At 47.0% G+C, this 22,446-nt stretch overlaps 1 protein-coding gene across 2 annotated transcripts in view; it reads right to left on the bottom strand.

The window, feature by feature from the left end:
- Positions 1-2,389: 2,389 nt before the first annotated feature.
- The window catches only part of Incenp (inner centromere protein), a 33,095-nt gene continuing 13,038 nt past the window's right edge, over positions 2,390-22,446 (bottom strand). The window contains exons 5-18 of one of the 2 annotated variants that reach the window (XM_057778028.1): positions 17,855-17,906; positions 16,687-16,756; positions 16,496-16,568; positions 15,522-15,573; positions 14,788-14,902; positions 14,582-14,716; positions 10,751-10,860; positions 10,559-10,679; positions 10,081-10,200; positions 8,866-9,050; positions 7,624-7,699; positions 7,361-7,465; positions 6,113-6,263; positions 2,390-5,249 (exon numbers count right to left, since the gene is read on the bottom strand). In XM_057778028.1, coding sequence (XP_057634011.1) covers positions 5,035-5,249; positions 6,113-6,263; positions 7,361-7,465; positions 7,624-7,699; positions 8,866-9,050; positions 10,081-10,200; positions 10,559-10,679; positions 10,751-10,860; positions 14,582-14,716; positions 14,788-14,902; positions 15,522-15,573; positions 16,496-16,568; positions 16,687-16,756; positions 17,855-17,906 — 1,580 coding nt within the window. In that variant the 3' untranslated portion in view covers positions 2,390-5,034. The remainder of the gene's footprint in view (positions 5,250-6,112; positions 6,264-7,360; positions 7,466-7,623; positions 7,700-8,865; positions 9,051-10,080; positions 10,201-10,558; positions 10,680-10,750; positions 10,861-14,581; positions 14,717-14,787; positions 14,903-15,521; positions 15,574-16,495; positions 16,569-16,686; positions 16,757-17,854; positions 17,907-22,446) is intronic. The other variant, XM_057778029.1, reaches the window with a different exon arrangement.

Genomic DNA, 22,446 nt, shown 5'->3' with positions numbered 1-22,446 from the left:
AAAATTGAAGTTTTTCATAAACTTTGCCCCCACCATTTAAAAAGGTATTGAGCAGGGCAGTGGTGGCGCATGCCTTTAATCCCAGCACTCGGGAGGCAGAGACAGGCGGATCTCTGTGAGTTCGAGGCCAGCCTGGTCTACAAGAGCTAGTTCCAGGACAGGAACCAAAAGCTACGGAGAAACCCTGTCTCAAAAATCAAAAAAAAAAAAAAAAAAAAAAAAAGATATTGAATTTGGTGAGTCATTTGGGGGTGGAAACGTGACATTTTCTTAAGTTTTCTACCCATGAGTACAGTATCTACTCACCCCCCATTTGTCTTCTCAACAATGTGTTTAGCTTTCATTGTTTGAGTTTAAACTCTTTTGACAAGTATATTCCTAAGATTTTCCAGATATTATCTTTTTACTTCAATTTCTGATTGCACGGTTAACATGGAAATACAGGCTACACGTGTGCCTCAGTGGTAGTATGTTTGCCTAGCATGCAAGCATGCACCCTGGGTTTGATCCCTAGCACCAAGAAAACAAATAATCTCTGCCAAGTCACAGTGACAAGGGCCTATGATCCCAGTACATGGGGACGTTTGGGCAGGAAGATCAAGCTCTTTTTAGTAGATGTTTTGAATTTTTTATATTATCTCAAGCTTTCAGTACTGGGGACTGAACCAAAGTCCTACACATGCTAAGTACACACACTACCACTGAGGTACACACTAACCCTTGAAGAATATTCTTACATTTTCCTCTTCTTGTCCTATAGCCCTGGCTATAAACCCATTAGATATTTTAAAATATTGGCATCCTGAATTGGGTGTACATACATACATGTGGGGTATAATTTGCTAGATTTTTGCTTTAAAAGTGCTTTATATACATAAACAAATTACCCTTAAATCCAATTTTTATTTAGATTTTATCATGAATTATTAGCATGCAACTGTTGAGTTTTCAACTTCTATCTACTTGGTTATAACTTTCTTCCTGTGCTAATTCCATGGTGAAGTCACAGATTTTTGAATTAACTCTACCTTGCATCCCTAGGAAAAATCTCATTTAGTCTGTTATCTGCCCATGGGAGAAAACCTGTGTCATAAGTATTTGTTAAAACTTTTCAAATCTTGTGTTGCAAGGCCTAAATGTGCACACCCATCTATCAGCACTCAGGAGGCTGGAAGCAAAAGGATCAAGTAACAGCCTGAGTTACATAATAAAATGCTGTTGTGCCCACCCCCACCTCCACAAGGGGAACAAACAAAACACTTATGTTCACTGGAAGTTAATGCGACATTGCTGCCCTCATAGATGCAAGGCAGCAGGGCTATAGCTTCATTTTTCTAGAAAAATATGTAATGCCACTCAAGTTACCCACACTTTGTTTTCCTTGTGAAGGATTAGCTAGAAAGTCAGTTTCTTTCATAGGTTACTTAGGTGTTCGATTTGTTAAGTGAACTGAGACAATCTATATATGCCCAAGAAATTTGTCATTTACTCAACTGAATCTATAAGTTGTCCAGACAGTCTCATTGTTCTGCTTTTGGTGTTATTTTATTTGGAGACAAAAATCTCACCATGTAGCCCAGGCTTCAATCTGAAGCCCCTTCTGCCTCAGCCTCTTGAGTGCTGAGACCACTGGCACACATCTGGTGTTTATGATCACTTTAATCCTATTAAAAGTGTCCTGATGCCATCTTTCTGAGAAGGGAACCTGTGCCTTTGCCTTCAGAGTCTCCACAGAGGTTTACAGATTTCCTTAAACCTCTCAAAAATCACAAACTTTTGCTTTAATTTTTTCTTACTACTATCATTGATTTTTTTTTTTTTTTTTTAATTTTTCGAGACAGGGTTTCTCTATAGCTTTTGGTTCCTGTCCTGGAACTAGCTCTTGTAGACCAGGCTGGCCTCGAACTCACAGAGATCCGCCTGCCTCTGCCTCCCGAGTGCTGGGATTAAAGGCGTGCGCCACCACCGCCCGGCCTATCATTGATTTCTGCTCTACTTGTGCTGTCACTTTAAATGCATCGTTGTCTAGCTTCTTTTATTTATTTTATGTGTATGGGTGTTCTACCTGCATGTGTATCTGTGCTGAGCACACTGGGTACAGTGCCCATGGAGACCAGAAGAGGGAATCAAATCCCTGGAACTGGAATTAAGGTTATAAGCCACCGTGTAGGTACTAGGAATTAAACCCAGGACCTCTGGAGTAGTCAGCACTCTTGACCACTAAGTCAACTTTCCAGCCACTTTTCTAATTTCTTAAAGTGGCAATTGAGGCCGTGTAGATCTTTCTTCACCCCTAACAGGCCCTAACAGGAAGAAATAGTGCCATTAATTTCCCTGAGTATTGCTGTAGTTATATCACAAAATACAAGACAAACACGCAAAAGGCAATTGTATTTCTATATACCAACAATGAACAAGTATAAACCAAAATCAGAAAAGCAGTAACATTTACAGTAACTCCACAAAAATAAATATTTAACAGAAAATGTACAGGATGTATATGCTGAGACCACAAAATGCTGATGCAAGAAACCAAGGGTATAATGATAAGCTGTTCACAGACAACAAATATCGTAAGTGTGCCAAGCTCCCCTCCAATTATCTATATATTCAATGAAATCCTAGTCAAAACTGAGAAATTTTATACATATAGGCTGATTCTAAAGTTTACAGGAAAAGGTAAAATAAAAGTCAAAATTAATTCAGAAAAGGAAATGCAAAGCTGGAAGACTTAAAGCACTGAATTAAGACGTACTACAAGTTCTGGTCCTCGGGGAGCCTGAGCAGAGTCTGCACACGGGCCCATGCCACTGTGCTCCCCCGATAAAGATGCAAAGAGATGCAGTGGAAAATAAGTCTCTACAGTGAATGGTGCTACAATTTATCCAACGGCATGTGCTCAAATACAAAGGCAGACATCTATAGTTTAAAAAGTTAACTGGAGATGATTATAAATCCTTATGCACTGTCAATCATGGAATATTTTAGGAAACACAGAAGGAAATCTTTCCATTTCTTAGACATGACTTTAAAAAGGCACAACCCATAGTCCCCAAATTAGAAATGATGCTCTGTGAAAGGCGGGCTGCAGTTTAAACAGCACAAAACATATCTGACAAAGACTGCATTCCTACAATATAAGTATCGTAAACTCCACAGTAAAAAATCCTACTTCAAAACTGTAGGCCCATATTTCTATATGGTGTGGCAGCCAGGCTCTGAAACCATAGGCCCCACCTGAGGATGATCAGGTAACCCTGCAGACAGGCCATGGCAACCTAACAAAACGTTAGGATGTTGCTGCTCCTTTTTTGTAATTTGGAGGATGCCTGATAGAAATGTTGATTTAAGCCTACGTGATAGCTAGCATACAGAGCAGATAGGCAAAGTGGACGTGACAAAAAGCCCATTCACCTGGTTACCTAGGAGACAGAATGCTGGTGTATTTCCCACTCAGTTTATGTTTTGGTATAAAAGCTGCTTGGAGAATAAACGAGAAAAATTCTTCAGCATGTAAACTCAGGACTTCATGAGAGACAACAAAAACCTCCCTCCTGATAAAACCATGTAAGTTGTATCTTTATTTCTGCACCTCCACACCAGTCCAGAGAGATAGTTTATGGTCAAAAGAAATAACTGAGGGTCCAGGCTAACATCAGGCACCAACACAACATGAACAAAGGACTTGAAAACAGACTTGTTGCCAATAAAAGATATCCAGGTGGTAAATAAGAATCTGAAATGATATTCACCATCAGCCAGCAAATTAAAACCACGGTGAAATATCTCCATATAGTCGTTAGGGTGGCAAAAGAAATACAGACAAGATCAAATGCTGGCAAGATTCAGCATAATTGTCTTCCTGCTGATTTTCTAAGTGCTGAAAAATGTGCTGACAAGTGAATTTGACCTTGTGATTTTAGAGACCTGTCCTGCAGTTTACTCAGCTGTTACAGTGCGAATCCGCAGAATAAACTGTACTATGTGCACCATACTTTAATGAACAAACCGTAAATGAACTCTGCAGGGGAAGATCTAGACCAGGACTACTGTGTTCACTGTTTCCCACTGTATAAAGCACTACTGCCTTCGTATTTAGTCTTTATTTTCACCTAAAGCAATTGGCAAAGGTCTTCTGAACAGTTTTCCACAAGCTTGTCAGCATCTCAGACCACATAATTTAACTGCCCTTAGCGTGGAGCAGCTGAAGGTAATGAGCAAACACATGGGCCTTCCTACAGGCATGTTCAAGGCAACTGTGGGTTGATTTGGCCTGTCTGCCTGCTCCACGTGGCTGACCCCAGTTCTAGGGAAACAGCATCAGTTAGAAGCTATCAAGACTAGGGCCACCTGCACTCAGCTAAGCACTTACTTAGTGGCTGGTGGTTTTGTGGTGAAATCTGCCCCTGCTTGTAAGCACAGGTCCTAGGGTCATCTTGAAGGGCAGTCCTTCCCTGATCAAATCCCAGTAGGACTTTCTCAAGTCCTTCCACTCCCCAGAGCCAGAGGAGTGGTCAGGCTGAGCGCATAAGACTAAATAAGAGAGCTGTGTCACAGGCCAGGGCTTTCTCAGGGAACAGGCTCCATTTACAAACGGGAAGCATGCTCAACTGCCCTATGACAACATGCTGACATGCTTCCCAGGGGTTGTCTGGCATCAGTGACCTTGAGGCACTGCAGATGAAGGCCCAAGAATTACTGTTGCAGACCAACACCCCACTGAAGCCCCTAGTCATCTTCACAATAGCCACAGCAGCTTCAAGGTGTATACTTTATTAAATTACCTCACAAACACTAAAAACTAAGTCAACTGAATTTTAACAATCTATTTACAGAGTACTGCCTACAGACCAATCAGTGCTGAATCTGGTTCTTCCCCACTCACCCGTCAAGCCCATTCTCCAATCAGGGTTGGGAACACCTGACAAGCAGAGGAACAATGGCATGAACAGACAGAAGAGCACCATCCCAACACAGAAACAGACAGACAGACATGCTTAGGCCCAGTACTGCCAGGAGAGTTGAGGATTTGCCTCATGGCTTCTTCAGGCTATAGGCCAGGCTACTTGCGACCCTGGTGGCTTTCAGGGGTGGCGAGTTCCAAGCAGCAGAGCTAGTGCGCTTGTGGTAGCGGGGTTTGCTCTTCTTAAAGATGTCCTCCAAGTCCAGTGGGAGAATGATTCCGAAGAGCTCTGGAAGGTTCGGGGGATGGTAGTACTGGTGGATGATGGCCTGGCTGAGCTGGGTGCCTGAGGAAACCAGAAGCCTGGATCACTGCTTGATGTTCCCTGGGAGCGTCCCTGATCCCTGCACCTACCTACAGAGTCCAGCCACCCTCTCCAGACCAGCATGCCCAGACCCTACTCTACCTGCTCCTCTGGAGACCTCCTCCTGCCCATCCCCTCCCAACACCAATTATGCTCTTATCTCCATCTTTTAGCAGCCGAGCCCAAACAAAGCACACTGGGAGTAGGCTTGGGCAATAGTTTATTCTCCCCATTTTGTAGGTGGAGACTTGCCCAAGGCACATGGCAGATGAATTGCAGAGCTAAGTGTGAAGACAAGCCTGTCTCCAGATATGAAGTCTTCTTGCCTGGCTACTCTCACCAACCTCACGGACCCTAAGGAAGAACGCAGGCTGAAGCAGCAGAGCTGCGGGAGTCACAGCCCTGCCAACCAGGCTGAGGAGGGCCCTTGAGGATGATGAGGGAACAAATCCTGCTCTAGTACATACCCCTTCTCATGACCTTTCTTAGTCTTAGCATTCCAACCAAACCCGGCTACACCCTCAGTACTATGCTCACCCATGGGTGCTTACTGGGGTCCAAGCCTCAAAAGTCCTGCTGGGCCAGACTCTGACAAGGGGACTCAAGTCTACGTCACATAGCTACAATCATCAAGAAAGAGTAAAGAACTCAACACCCTTCATCCTATATCCTCAGATGAGCCTTCAGTCAGAATATTCCTCCTACCTCTAGGTGCATGCTCAAAGCCCAACACAAGCCTCTCAGGTCAATGCCATAAGCCGCTAACAGCTAAGCCACCACTTCCACACGCCACAAAGACGAGGAAGGCGGCCCAAGCCTCTTCAGGAGCTCAGGGATCTGCTCACCTTTGGCCCAGGAAGGGATGGGCTTCCGGGGATGAGCCTCATCATCCGTGGAGTCATCACTATTTAGGTCCATTCCATAGTTATCTGTGTTGATCTTGGGGTGGGATTTGGGTCCCTGTGGAGTCATTTGATATGAGGTACAAACAGGAGACTGGAGAAAAAGAAAATCAGCATGGCCATTACTCCCCTTTGCTGCATTCCCGGAGGATACAGACACTCTAGTCATCTCCACCTACTTCTCAACATCATCATTTGAACAAGCCAAGCAACACACATCACTTTGCACCATGCCCAGTTTTCTTCCACTTGCCCTCCCGCTCAGAGATGCTACAAGACACACCATGACTTCAGCTTGCCCTCCATTCCTTTAACTAAATTTTACATCTTGACTTTGTGGCAGTGATAATCTGTTTTCTAAACAATTTAAATACTCATTCATCAACAGGAGCTTGTCAAATCCCAGTATGATTAACTGGGACACAGCCATCAAAAGAAAGAAATTTATATGTAAGACAGATGTCTAGGGTGGGTATGATAGTGCACTTGGAAGGCAGAGACAGCAGATCTCAGAGCTACATAGCAAGGCCCTGTCTCAAAAAAAGCTGTTTTTGTTGCTGTTGTTGTTTTTAAAATAACAGTCTAGCCGGGCAGTGGTAGCACACGCCTTTAATCCCAGTGAGTTCAAGGCCAGACTGGTCTATAAGAGTGGGTTCCAGGACAGGAACCAAATCTACACAGAGAAACCCTGTCTCGAAAAACCAAAAATTCTAGTTTTATAATATCAAAAACGTATGCATTATGAAAAACAGCAAAAACAGAAGTAAGGTATAGGCCAACATGCCTGTAATACCTGGAACTGAGAGGTTAGAGATTAACATCTGTGAAGGGATTACAAATTTGAGGCCAGGCCAGGTGGTGGTGGCTCACACTTTTAATCCTAGCAGTCAGAAGGCAGAGTCAGACAGATTTCTGTGAGTTCGAGGCCAGTTTGGTCTACAGAGCGAGTTCCAGGACAGGCTCCAAAGCTACAGAGAAACCCTGCCTCAAAAAACAAAACAAAACAAAAAAAAAAAAACAAATTTAAGGCCAGTCTGGGTTACAGAGACAGACCCTGCCACCAAAAAGAAAAAGGGAGAAAAAAAAAGACTAGTAAGTGACTTGTCCTTTCTTCAGGCTCTAACACAGCCTGAGCTCGTAAGCAAACCGAGAATGGGGTAGAGCAGCTCCCAGTGCAGGCACAGGCCTCACCTGCACATCCACAGTCACGTTCAGGGCCTTGCTGGCTGCCGCCTCCTTGGCTTTCTTTGCCTGCTCTTCCTTCAGTCGTTGCTCAGCCAGGCGCTGCTGTTCTTCCTGGGACCCAGCCAATAACAAGATGCATGTGACTCCCCTCCCCTCTTGCCACACTGTCGCCCCATGTGACAAGGCAGGCCTGCCAAGTCTGCCTGAAGAGTCTAGCGTACGATTCCCAATTCTCTCACCCACAGGGAGCCCACACTCCAGCACCCTACCTTCTTCTTCTCCTCCAGTTCCCTCTGAAGTCGTTCCTTCTGTAGCCGCAGGGCTTTCTCTCTCTCCTGCATCTCCCTGAGAACCACAAGAATCTGTCAGGGCAGTAATGGGACCCCAGCCCTGTTCCGAAAGCTAGGCTTGGTGGCCATGCCTTTAGAGAAGGGAACACTAGAAATGGCCACCAGCTAGACTCTCTCTCCAAAGGCAAGATTCTGAGATTCTGAGCCTGACTTGAGTCTAAAACGTGCAGCCCCACTCCTGCAGGCAGGTGCAGACCCTGAGCCTGACCTTTCCTTTTAATCAATGGTGACACCCTTCCTCCAGCCTTGTCACAACAACCACGTGGGACAACAGAGCACTCGGCTCCACCCACAGCAGGGAGGGGTTGGTGTCACCTCCACACTCAGGAGTTGACCTCAAACAAGTCATTTAGCCTCCCCTCTCAAACCAGTTTCCTCCATAAAACTGGCAGTTTCTATGCTGTAAGAGCTTCATGTAAGGATTAAATAAGAAAACCTGCAGAGCATGCAGCTCAGAGATACCAACCACAACACCCCATCACCCCTCAAACCTAATAGGGCCCTCACCACCCATTCCACTCCAGCCCCTTATCTCTGAGCAGGGATGCTTTGTGTCATCCATATGTCCCTTATACTGCCATGAGCTTCCAGCTGAGGTCCTCACTTCTTCATAAAGCCTATACCCACCACAAAGACAGTTGCTCAGGAGTTGAGGAGGAGAGGAAACAGTTGCTTAGCCTGTGGGTCTTCACACACATGTGGGCACAATCGTAATAAATGCCGAGGAGGAGAACACCTCACTGGGTTACCACCACCACAGGGAAGCACAGGGGCCAGAGCTGAAGATACTCCGTGTCCTGTACTTCACTACAAACATCCCTCCTGCCTATGATGATGCCTGTGGCGGCTCTAGAGAGAAGTGCTAGTCTGTCCTGAGAGTCTTCCACCCTACTGTATCTACTGAGAAAGACACCAAAGAAGTCAGCACATTTGGTGGAAGCAGAATAAAAGATGGTGTGACCCCCTAGCTGTTGCCCCTTGAATCGTCCACAGCTGGCATACACCCTATTTGGTGGTCCACCTGCTATAGGCATTTGGTTTTGAAGCCAGGGGCAAGCCTGCCAACCTTCAAGAGAAGATGAGAACCGCCAAGAAGCAATGGCCCTGCTGCCTCTCACTCCTCACATGGGATAGTAGTAAATGGCCAGTGGGCGGCCTCACCTCTTGGCCTGAAGACACTCCTGCTCCCTCTTGCGTTCCTGCTCCCTCCGCCGCTCTTGCTCCGCCAGTTGCCGCTCCTGCTCACGCTGCTCCGCCAGCCGCCTGGCTTCAGCTGCCTTGCGCTGCTCCTGCTCCTCTTCCCTCTTCCGCTGTAGCATCTCTTGATGCCGCCGCTCCTCTTCCTCCTGAGTTGGCAATGCATTGAAGTGCAGGACACTCAAACCAGGCTTGGGCCCACAGGGAGAAGCCAGCCAAGGGGCTGCTCCTGCCCACAGCCAGGGCTCCTAAGGCACTAACCACTACTATGACAGCAGCTAGGACTGAGTCACCAGACTCCTTGACAAACGAACTTTTGAAGTCATGGCCAGACTGAAAGGCATCTGGCAACTGCTGCAGCACAACTAACAAGCACGAGTGGAGCCTGGAGCTAACTGCGTACAATGGGCAAGCCATCTGCGTACAATGGGCAAGCCATCTGCGTACAATGGGCAAGCCATCTGCGTACAATGGGCAAGCCATCTGCGTACAATGGGCAAGCCATCTGCGTACAATGGGCAAGCCATCTGCGTACAATGGGCAAGCCATCTGCGTACAATGGGCAAGCCATCTGCGTACAATGGGCAAGCCATCTGCGTACAATGGGCAAGCCATCGGACCCCACAGTCAGTTTCCCATCTGTAAAACAGGAAAAGCACAACACCTGCCCCTCACTTAAGAAGTGTCTATCACAGCATAAATAAACCATACAGATTAGTACTAGAACTTCCCAATGATGGACATTTGTTCCCTAAAGTAGTAAGACTGCCAGTTCCCAGGAAGAGCCAGACCCTACTCTTCCAAGGCTAAGGCCCAAGGATGGAGGGTAAATGCCACCGCTTGCAGGACATTCAGCATATTCCAGGGATGTAGTACTTAATACACATTAGTGAAGTTTGCTCCCAACTACAACCATATCAGCAAGATTGCTGCTACTTGAGTAACCTGCTAAGAAATAGCAATTGTGAGGGGAGGCCTGATACCAGATGCACGTATTTAATCCCCAAACTTTGGTGTCGAGAAAAAGTGTCTAGAAAAAGTTACCAGCACCCAACCCTCAAGTCAGCATGTAGTCCAGCATGATCTACTCTACAAGATGGGTGTGTCCAGTGTTCAAGGCATGTCAGCATCAGAGTCTGTCTTACCCCACTTCTTCTCTGGCCCCACCTGTAATCATACCTGTTGGAGCCACCTGAGCCTGCGTGCCTCCTCCTCCTGCTTCCGGCGTGCCTCTACTTCCTCCATCTTCTTGGCAGCTGCCTTCTTCTTGGCCTTCTCTGCCAGCCGCTCCTCCTTAGCCTGAAGAATCCACTCACATTGCTCTCTGGAGCAGCCCCTCACTCAGAATACAGAGTGAGACTCAGGGCTCTGTGATAAGCACCCCAATTCTACTACAAATCCTGCTTGCTGCTCAAGCCCAGGGAAAAGGCACAAAAAGTCATACCTTCCCAAGACTGCCCACTCACAAAGAGTTGCTGGAAAACTTAGGTCAGACTTCCAGCATTTAACTTGCCTCAGAAGAGACTCCAGAGCCCATGTGACAGAAAGCAGGGGTACACAAGTCACCCAGTGGATGACTTGGGGAGGAGTCTAGTCCCACCCTTCAGTGCTTGGGCCCCAGCAGGCATCACCCACCTGCCCATCAGCCCAGACTCACCCTCTCTGTCTTCTCATCAATCTGAGCAAACTTCTGTTCAATCTGCTTCTTCTTTTCCTCCTTCATCTGCTCCACCCGCTCACGGGCCTGCAGCACCTTGCGGAGGCGCTCTTCACGCTTCCTGTGGGCACAGCACAGTTAAGGAGAGCATGCCTAGGCTGGGCAAGCTGGGCTGGAAGTGGGGACACTTACAGCTTCAGCTCCTCCAGTCGCCGTCGCTTTTCCTCCTCCACTTTCTGTCTGCGCAGCTGCTCAGCCTCCTCCTTCCGCCGCAGGCTCTCCAGACGCTGGCGCTCCTTCTCCTGAGAGGGCAGGGCGGGTACTGGGATGTGAATGAGGACACCCACCAACCCTAAAGGTTGTCTGGCAGCGTGCATCAGTTCTCAGTCACACACAGCAGCAGATGCTTCTCGGGAAGTGATGCCCCAGTGTACCCTGCGCCCACTCTAGGCAAGCACAGACATTCAGTTTCTCCTTCCAGGTGGACCTGAATGCCTCTCAAAAACCCAACTTGTAAGCAACACAAAAAACAGCCCCAAATTAGATGTGTGTTGATTAGAATTATATAAACAGCTTTAAAAAAAAAAAAGACTAAAGACTAAGAATGCAAAGGAAGGGAACTCACAAAGTGTCTGCGGATGCTCTATGTGGGAGGGCAGGATGAAGAGCTACTTATCAGCACTGTGACTTCCAGTGCATGCTAGGAGTGCACACATGCACCACTCTTCAAAAACACAGTGCCTTCTAGTGAGCTAGATCAAGGGTGCTATGTCTTTTTAGTTTCCAGACTTCGTGTGATATGCCTGTGTTAATAATTTTTAAAACAACATTAAGAGCTGGCTAGCTGAAGAGATCAGTGCTGGCGACACCTGCCAGGCACATCCAGGAAGTCATAACCATATGCAACAGCAAGGGTGGGGAGGGGCTCCAAACTCCCTGACCAAGGAACAGACTAGTACTTTCCAGCACCCACAAGGTGGCTCACAAACATCTCTAACTCTAGTTCCAGAGAACCTGATGCCCTTTCTGGCCTTCCTGGGTATAAAGCATGCAAGTGGTGCATGGTGCACAGACATCCATGCATATAAAATACCCACACATGTAAAACTGTGCGTGCGCGTGTGTGTGTGTGTGTGTGTGTAATAAAAGACACTGCCTAATTTAAAAAAAAAAAGCCAAATATGTGGTGTTTACAAAAAACATTTCAAATGCAACAATTTAGATAGGTTCACAACCGTATATGGAAGAACAGTGTCTAACCAGCAAGGGTGGTAGCATATGACTTAACACAAATCACATGACATCCTCCAAAAATATTCCTGGTGACAAAGAACAAGTGTGTGGCTGCTGAGATTAGAGGATGAGGAGGGTGTGGCTGTGAAGGAGAGGCTAAGAACTTTCTGTGGGTAACGGACATGATCTATATCCCACATTATAAACCACATTAAAATTCATAGAAACATACCTTCCTCCAAATTCCATACTGTGTGACTTTTTTTATTTAAACCAAAAATATTTAAGAGAGAAATGGAAAGAAAGAGGAACACTAGGAGCCACAGAAACCAAGCTGGGTATAGAAGAGCCTGAAAAGCAATGATCTTTGGGGAATCACAAGGAAGAAATGGGTGACTGTTAGCAGGCCCTGGTTCTACAACTATCCAGACTCAGGAAGAAAAATGGGAACCACTCTTCTCCCTAGCGATTCCATTTGCAGTTTGTGATCAAATGTACTCTAGAATCCATCAGAGAACTAGAAGGAAGTGAGCCAAACCAGTTTTAGATTGCACACATAATAAAGCAGCCGTGTCCTCAGCATGAATTTTTAGGAAGGCAAAAAAAACCTTATTGGCCGGGCGGTGGTGGCGCACGCCTTTAATCCCAGCACTTGGGAGGCAGAGGCAGGTGGATCTCTGTGAGTTCGAGACCAGCCTGGTCTACAGAGCTAGTTCCAGGACAGGCTCCAAAACCACAGAGAAACCCTGTCTCGAAAAACCAAAAAAAAAAAAAAAAAACCTTATTAACATCACAAACCTATGTATTACTGGGCTTACATTTTATTAAAATTAAGAGATGTACAACCCACACCTGCATAGGTCAGTTTCCATCTGTCAATCAAAAGTTTACTAGAGCAGAAAACCATCTACACCCTACTCCTAGCAACCAGCTCCCCTTTCTCCTGGACCCACTCGGCCTGTTCTTCCCTTGTAGTGTATCTACCCTGCCTGTAGTTTCACTTTTAAATACCGGACCTCTGAGAAGGGCAGAAGCACCTGCCACCAAGACTGACAATCTTACTTTGACCCCAGAACTCCACATGACAAAAAGAGAACAGACTCAAAAAACACTATCCTCTGACTTCCTCTAACCTCCTTCCAAACATGTCCCATAGCGTGTGCTTGCATGTACACATACATGTGTATACACACACACACAAAAAAAAATAAAATAATTTTTTTAAAAACCCACATTATCTGTATGTGTGTGCATCTTCAATTCTTTAAACAGAAGCTAAGAAATAACTGGTCTGGTGTAGGAAGTCCTTGTGTCTATGTGTTGCTTTTATTGGTTAAATAAAGAAACTACCTTGGCCTTTTGATAGGGCAGAACTTAGGTAGACAAAGTAGACAGAACTGAATGCTGGGAGAAAGAAAGCAGAGTTAGAGAACCGCCATAGAGCAGACAAGCTGAATCTTTCCTGGTAAACCAGGACATCATGGTGATATACAGATTATTAAAAATGGGTTAAATCAAGATGTGAGAGTTAGCCAATAAGAGGCTAAAGCTAATGGCCAAGCAGTGTTTTAATTAATACAGTTTCTGTGTGATTATTTCGGGGGCAAGCAAGCCAGGTGGCTGGAACCAAAAGCAGGCCCTCTCTCTTACGACACTGGTCTAGACAGCAACCACCAGACAGAGGGAACAGGACTGTGGGCGGCCCCTAAAGCTCTTGTTCACAGCAAGTGACCAAGCCCAGCTTGGCCCAGCTCTGAGGTGTCCAGAAAAAGAACAGCTTCTTTGGTCATGTTTCCAGGTGCCACTGACAACAGCTACACTGTAACCTGCATAGCTGAACCCAGTCTCAGTTTATAGCTACCAATTTTACTCCATCACATATCCCATCAGGGCTACTGCTCAGGTCTATGGCCAATAAATCTCAGTGGCTCTGTGAACCAGAGACATGTCTGTTCTTTTTTCCGATCCTCAGGCCCCAGTGCTGGGGATGAGGAAGAAGATGGCTGTGAGAAGCACTTTTAGCTGTGGCCTGGATAAACACTGTAGGTCACACCCCACCCTTGTTCTCCCTGTAGCAGGGTAAGGGCAGAGGGAAATCTCTACAGCGGGAAGACACAGAGTCCCAGAACAGCTGGATCCCACCAGTTACCCTGGTGACTCCAGTGCCCTCACATGCACATCTGTCTTCCTAACACTCCCACTTGCCATGTTAGCGCTTCCACGGGGACTGTCAGCTACACAGTGACATGGACATAGTTAAGAACTAGGTGTAGCTCTGTTAAGGGGCAGTAAAACACTTTACTTACAACAAAGCTGCACTGTGGAGAGGAAACAGAAAACACCAAGAGTTAATGCCAAGGGATGTCCTACAGGGCAGGCCACGCACCTATCTGTGGCAGTGGGTCTATTCAGGGCCTTTCACAACACTCTGCTACCTTATCCCACCCAGCTCTCCCTCCCAACAATCAAGGTCTTCACCTGTTCCTCCAAGTCACTCCCACCACTGGTTTGTGGACATGATGGCCAGCATTAGGTCTGGCCAATCCTCCCACTTTCCAGCCTAGGGTTCACCAAGTGGTTGAGCCTCTGAGTTACAGTCCAGGGTCCATAAGGCCCAAACAGCACCATAGTATTAAGGCAACCCCTGGCCACAGAGGCCTTAACTGCCCTGTGATCAGTGTCAGGTCTCCAGATGACCGGGCCCACACACTACCTCCAGCAAACTAAGAGAGCCTTCAACCACACTGCCCCAGTTCCAGCACAGCACAGCCAAGGGATGGGCTCCCTTACCTTAGGGTCCACACGGAGGGGAGTGTTGCGTTTAATGAAGGACTTCATGACACTGCTGCGGGAAGCCAAAGTAGGGGTCATGAGCATCTGGTTCTTCTGCACTGTGTGCAAGAAGGTCCGGAGTGGCCGTACCACCTGTAGACCAGAGCCAGAGTAAGCACAGAGCAGGCAGGGCTGACACCAAGTAAGGGCAAGAACCTGCTTACCTTGTTGGCTGGACAGGGTGGGGAAGGGGTCTTGTTCTGCGGGGGTTGCAGCTCCTCATCCTCCAGATGCTCCTCGTCTGGTTCACTCATTGCCTGCTTATAGCTGCGTTTCCTCCTACCACAGACAGGACACATCATAAAGAGGACCTAAGAACCCACCTCACGGCCCTGCTACATTTCATAAAGATCATCCTTTACAAACAAATCTGGGCTCAAGCCACAGAACTCTGGACTGGAAGAGACTGAAGACTGGCCCTTTGCTGCCCTCTCAGAAAAATATAGGTGGCCAGTCAAAGGTCACAGAGCCAGAAGCACGCAGAAGGACACAATCACCCATTCCTAAGCCAGCATCTACAGCATCAAGCTTTCTCCTCTGTTTAGTCAGAGAATTGAGTTATGATACCAGACAAGAAGTAGAATGCCTGGCAACAAACATACCTACCCTCCTACACAAGAACCCCAGCTTGGTTCGAGGCCTTCTGGAAGCCTCAGACCAGAACTGCCGGCATACCCCTTCCCAGATGCAAACCTCGGACCAGAACTGCCAGCATACCCTTCCCAGATGCAAACCTCGGACCAGAACTGCCGGCATACCCTTCCCAGATGCAAACCTCGGACCAGAACTGCCGGCATACCCTTCCCAGATGCAAACCTCAGACCAGAACTGCCGGCATACCCTTCCCAGATGCAAACCTCGGACCAGAACTGCCGGCATACCCCTCCCAGATGCAAACCTGGCACTCGGAGGTGGGTCTCTGTGTCCATCTGTTTGGTCAAGCTTGGCTTCTGTGGAGAGAGCGATTTCAGTGAGGTTGTATGGATGCCAGGAGTATTCATGTCAATTTTAGGGAAGGGATTCAGCACCAACGGTTACAGGAGGAGCAAGGCCCCCTCCTGGCAACCTCAGGGGGGCAATGGCAGAAACACTAATCTTAGCAGTGACTAACCTTGAGCCCAGAATACTGGCTCTCAAGTCAGGTCCTCCAGCCCTAATACTAGGCAACTGTGACACAGACGGCAGGGCAGCACCACCGAAGCCTCAATCTACATGCCACTCCCTCTACCACATGACAAACACACCTCTCCTGCCTTCAATTGGTGCCATCATGACAGGAGGAGGAAGGTTCCTTTCATGGAGGCATCATACAAGGCACAGTACATTCTATTTCACACCAAAAGGAAGTACCCTTTACTCCAAAGCATCTTTGCAGCAGTCCTGGGAGCTTTCAAGCTGGCACAACTATCCTTGGCCCGTTCACAAAGAGGATGTTTTGCTCAAAACCTTACCACTGCCATTTCTTCACACCAGGGAAATCACCCTCCACAGAGAAACAGGAGCCAGACTCCAAGAAACTACCAGTAGCCTGGGAAGCCAGGCAGGGCTCCTGACCAACTCCCAAAGCCCACAAGTAACCCTACCCTTTTTGTACTAGAAAAGTTAGAAACCTGAATGCCAGGTAAGCATTCAGACCCAGCCTGCAGTTCTTCAGGAATCCCCTGGAGTGGGTCTCATGACCTGGATGTGGCTCCTTCACTTTATTCGGGCACTTCTCTCTGCTTCCTAACCACCCAGCTAAAGTTACTCATGCGACACCCAGCAGCAGCTCCAGCCATAAGATTATGGCCTCTTCAGGTTTAATTTATCTTTGGCCTATCAGATCAGAAAATGGGGCTCTGTACCCCAAGAGACAGGGCCAGGCCAACTCACCTTGCTGCTCTTCAATGTCTGTTGCCTGGTCAGTGGTCACAAGTTTCGAGGTACAGTCACTGTTTTTGGAGACCTACAGGAAGAACCAAGTCTTGAAGAAGCCCACGTGGATCCTGAGGCTCAGGATAGCTGTGGCACATATTCAGACCTGGAGAGCTCAAGTCCTACCCGTCTCTGGCCTGTAGTCTTACCTCTGGCTCCTCCTCAGGAGGAGGAGCTGCCTCCTCAGACTCAGCCTCCTTGGTGGACTCCTGCTCCAGGCTGAAAGCAAAGCAGAGCACTGTGAGAACTCTACATCCAAGCTTTTTCTAAGTCCTCAAGTTAGGACCAATATTAGATGACCAGTCCTGGACCACAAAACAACAGTCTAGGCTAGATAGGAAGACAGCAGCCATCCCCAGTGGCTTACTGAATAGAGAGTGATATCAGTTTCTGAATCTTGTTTGATATCAACCTATCAGAGATCTCATTTGGGATAGGAACTTGCTATGGTTTGGATCTTCACTGTCCCCCAAAGACCTGTGTACTAAAGGCTTTGGTCCCAGTACAGAGCTACTAGGACACTTTGACAGGTGGGACCCAGCTGGAGGGTTTCAGCTTATTAGGGATCCTTTCCTCCCTTTCTCCTTGCAAGTCCCAGCCATAAGATGACCAGCCTTGTTCTACCACATTCCTCTACTCTCCAAAGCAGCAGGGCTGACTGGTCATGGATGGAAGGCTCTACAACTGTGAGCTAACTGAACCATTTTCCTTTGCAAGATGAATATCTTAGGCATTGTTACAGTGAAGCAGAGCATAGAAATACTTTACCCAGGTCTATCTCAATCTATGGGGCCCAGAAAAGTCCCATCTCTTCTGAGGCCTGCTCACTACTCACCCGAGGGCCAGGTAAGCCAAAGGTATGCCCAGACCCCATTTCTTCATCCTAAGCACTGACCCTCTCTGCCCCAAAGTAAGGAAGGGTTAGCTCAGGATAGCAGAGCACGACTCCTGAGAAGCCAGTGTCCTGGACCCAAGTAATCTAGGTCTAATCCAGGGCAGGAAGCACCCTTGAGCCCCAACTACACCACTCCACCACACCTCATTTTAAATGGTTGTTATACCTCATTTACAGCCATGAAACTCATGAGTCAGAGCTAACAAGTGATACTGATTGAATGTTGCCCAGAGACCTGACAGTCATATTGTTTGCTGCCTGGTTACAGAGGGACCAGGCTAAGGGAACATGGGTCAGTTAGTAGTGCCATGGATAAGGAGGGAAGGCTTAGCCTCAGTAAAAACTTCCACCTGGTGGTCACCTCCACCCACCCCACGATGTGCCCTGACCACCCTTGTGGGAGGCCCTGGAATGGAACTTACCTAACTTTCTGAGGCACTTCAACATTCAGGAGCCTCTCTAGGTAACTGTGACCTGAAGGAGAAATGGGGAAAACACAAAAAAGCAAAACAAAAGGTGCCGTCGGAAACCAGTCAGGAACCAGGCCAAGTAGTCCAGGAAGTTTTGACAAGGTATCATTGCTCCTTTCATAGACACATAGACCTCACTGTGCCCGGGTTTCACCCTCATTCATCCTACAACCGCAATGCAGCTCTTAGCTTTATGTCACTTGCCTAGCAGGCATACTTCTTCCTCTTCACAAGGCTAGAAGTATCTTGGAAAGGGGTGTCTGACATAGCAATGGGCCCCAACATACGCAGTTTATTCTCTCAACAGATAGTCTCTCAACAGACAGCTAGTCATAAAGTGCCTACTACATACTGGGTTCTGAGCCAGGGCTGGAGGCTGAAGGCAATGGTAAGGAAAACCGACAAGGCCACTGTCTGGTCTTCCTACCAGTATCAGATCATCTTAGACAGTAAACTAGGGTACGTGCAACAACCAAATCAAGGATGCTGAAGCTTAGATGGGGACACCTGAACTGAAGACCAAAGGGGAGGAGGCAGAGGAGTAGGAAGGCAGAGGTTTTCAAAGCATATTCTCCAACTTCTGGAAATACTTGAAGCCCTTTGGGGACATCCACAGGTCTTACTATTTTCACCAATGCACTAAAGTGTATTTTCCTTCTTACTATATTTAGCATTAGCCCAAACAGCACCATAGCAACGGAACCAAGGAGAAAATGCTGAAGCTTAGCACCCATCAAGGCTTCAGCACCAACTCTCATCCTATCATACACAGTAAAGCAACGCCCAGTTTCAGGAATGTCCATGGAGAAGAGAATCTGCATTAATACAGAAATGATTAAATACCTTTAATCCCAACACTCAGAATGCTGAGACGGGGGATTGCCACAAGTTTAAAGCCAGCCTGAGCTTTATAGTAAATTCTAGGGCTATCTGGACTACAGAGTGAGATGGTGTTAATGATCTAGGAAAAACACTCACCAAAACCACAAAGTGAAAAAAGGGCTTTGGGGTGGGGGCTAGAAAAAGGCCAGCTCCTGGATCAGGAAAGTAAGACCAACACTAAAGAGACAAGGAACCTAGGTGGTGCCCAAGGCTGAAGAGAAACAGGGAAGACAGGTAACAAACTGGAGCAACAAACTGGCAGGGCTCAGAGAGAACAAAGCACCAACAAGAAGCAGGAATTTCTCCTTTCTGGGCTATGAAATCCAGGTTGGAAGCCAGAAGGAGGCAGCAACAAAATGAGACTGGCAGCTTAGCACCCATCAAAGCTGTGAGGGGTCTATGGCCAGAAGATATGCTCCCCTCTGGTGTAGAAATTTACAGTCACTGTAGCTGGGTAGACATTAGAGTGAACAGCTGTTTTCTAGAAGTCCTTTGACCTTGGAGAATCCTCGTGGAAAACAGTGGCTGTTTCCCGCGATTTGTAGGTTTTCCTGAAGGGGCACTGCAACCATTCCATGACTTTGGTCACAAAGCACCTGAGGCACACCTGAGGCTCCTGTATCATTATGTATTGCAAATGATATATAATAAAGGACTAAAGTCATGGGGACATGTGACGCCCCCTTCAGTAAGACATGGAAATTAGAGACCTTGGCAAGAGGAAATACTTTATGTAACAATCAATAAATATGCCTTTGTACAGTTGTTTGGGGTTCAGTCCATTGAAGAGGCTGGACCTTCCTGCTGACACATAGGCCCTAAAATTTCATCTTGGAGTTCCCTCTTTCTTCAACTGACCCGTGCTACACAGTGTACCCCAAAGCACCAACAAGAAGCAGGAATTTCTCCTTCCTCCTAACTTCAAGTTCCTTGACTGGGGGTAGGGAGAAGGGGGTAAAAAGGCCAGAAAACACCTAAGTGCACACATAACTATTTCACAGCACAAAGACACCCCTGCATGCCAAAAGAGGCCCAGGCAAAGGAAGTGGCCTGGCCTAAGGACTGAGGAGGAGCTACCCTCCAATTAAAAAAAGTAGCCATGCCGGGCGGTGGTGGCGCACGCCTTTAATCCCAGCACTCGGGAGGCAGAGGCAGGCGGATCTCTGTGAGTTCGAGACCAGCCTGGTCTACAAGAGCTAGATCCAGGACAGGCTCCAAAACCACAGAGAAACCCTGTCTCAAAAAACCAAAAAAAAAGTAGCCATGAAGTCTGAATGACAACACTGACCTATATAACTGGACTTTCTAGAAACCCTGCAGCAGTGACGGTTGTTCCTGTCTGCCCAGTGATGCCAGAAAGCTTCCTCCTGGAGAATGCACACGAGATCAGGAGGAAAAGAGGCTTCAAGTCCTCTGAGCTCTACCACTAGACTCTAGAGACTCCCAAAGCACCCTTTACTGCCAGGCTCATTTTTGTGCCTTCTTCCTTCCCCACTCCCCTGCTGCAAGTGTGTCAAAAACTGCCTTAGGGAGAACCTAGGCAACATAACACCTGAGTTGCCTATCCAGTCCCACCTCAGACCTGGCATCAGAAAAGCACCAGGAAGCCTCGGCTTTGCCCTTTCTCACCCTTTGAGTTTCAGTAATACAGGCCAGGGTTAACTTTTCTAAATGAGTTATCCAAGCACTAGGATGAGCTCTCCAACTACATTCAAGGCAAATGTCATGACCATTTCAGACAGGAAACCGAGATTAAGAAAAGAGGTGTACCCAAGGTCACCTGGGAACTGAGTGACTCCACATTCTGGTTCTTGCCTCTTTTGCCATCTTCCCTCTATCTCAAGAAGGAAGAGGATTACTGGGCTGGGAGTAGACAGAACCCAGAAGCCCATCTGAGCAGGGAAGACTGGAGTGGAAGAGCAAAAGGGAATGCTTAAGAGTTACAGGCTTACTGTTATGAAAACCAAGCTGAAGCAAAAACGGGAAAGGGAAAGACTCACATCAACAGTGTCATCATTGCGTGTGCAGACTCAGGCAAGTCCCCCACTGCTGGCCATCTACAAATGTGGTGGAACTGATAAACTAATCACTGAAAAGATGAAAAGGAGGCTGCTCAGATAGAAAGCAGCTCTTTCAAGAAAGCCCGGGTCTTAGAGAAACTAAAAGCATGAGCATGGCATGAGCATCACACCACATCTCCCTGTGGAAATTTTACCAGCAAACATTTTGTGACTATCACTGAAGACCTAGGATACAGAGATTTTATCAATAACATCAGTACAGACATATCTCAGGATGGTTGTGCTGTCTTGATTGTAGCTGCTAGTGCTGATGAATCTGAAGCTGGTATCTCCAAGAATAGGCACACCTGTGAGGATGCCCTTTTGGCTTACACAATGGGTATGAAACAGCTAATTGTTGGTGCCAACAAAATGGATTCCATTAAGCCACCCCACAGCAAGAAGAGATATGAGGAAGTTAAGGAAATCAGTACATCCATTAAGAAAAATGGTTACAGGGGACTGGAGAGATGGCTCAGAGGTTAAGAGCAATGACTGCTCTTCCAGAGGTTCTGAGTTCAATTCCCAGCAACCACATGGTGGCTCACAGCCATCTGTAATAAGATCTGGTGCCCTCTTCTGGCCTGCAAGCATACAGACAGACAGAACACTGTATACATAAGAGAGAGAGAAAGAGAAAGAGAGAGAGAGAGAGAGAGAGAGAGAGAGAGAGAGAGAGAGAGAGAGAGAGAGAAGGAAAGAAAGAAAGAAAGAAAGAAAGAAAGAAAGAAAGAAAGAAAGAAAGAAAGAAAGAAAGAAAGAAGCATTTGTACCAATTTCTGGTTGGAATGCTGGGCCAGGTGTTAATATGCCTTGATCCAAAGGATTAAAAAGTCACCCATAAAGCTGGCAGTGTCTTTGGAACCACACTGCTAGAAGCTTTAAACTCTATCCTACCACCAACTTGTCCAACTGACAAGCCTTTGAAGCCGCCCCTCCACAATGTCTATAAAATGGTGGACTGAGATACATATACATTATAGAAGACTATTCCATTATAAAAACTGAAATCATGAAATCTTCAGATAAATCTTCAGAAAAGATTACAAAGATATATTGAGTGAATTAAGCCCAATCCAGAAAGACAAACATCTCATGTACTCTCCTAATCCAAATCTTCAGATTTGTGTATATAACCTAGATTAACTGCAGAAACTAGAAAGCTAAAAGGGGATGGGCGGGGGAGTAGAGAAGGGAATAGCAGGGTAAACATGATTTGAATGGGGAGATGGGAAAAAACAGAAGTGGGGGCTTCAATTTAGAGGGAGCTGGGCATGGTGGCACACACCTTTAATGCCAGCACTTGAGAGGAGGATCTAAGTTCAAGAACAGCCTGATCTACAGAACGAGCTCAAGACTACCAGGGCTACAGAGAAACCCTATCTCAAAAAAAAAGGGTGGGGGGGGCAGGGGTGTCTATGAGATTCTCCCCAATTCCTCCTACCCTTTCCAGAACTCCAGGCTTACCTAGTCCTGTAGACCCTCCCCAGGACCAATTTCAAGTCTGTGACACTGGCCCCACTCCAAGTCACCTGACAATCCGAATGGACAATGTGTCAAAGCTCGTACTGCACATGACCAGACTGTCTTTCCAGCTGCAGA

This window comes from Chionomys nivalis, chromosome 8 (genome assembly GCF_950005125.1).
Source record: "Chionomys nivalis chromosome 8, mChiNiv1.1, whole genome shotgun sequence".
NCBI lineage: Eukaryota > Metazoa > Chordata > Mammalia > Rodentia > Cricetidae > Chionomys > Chionomys nivalis.
Note: the sequence above shows the minus strand (reverse complement) of the source record. Positions and strands in the feature narration are given on the sequence as shown.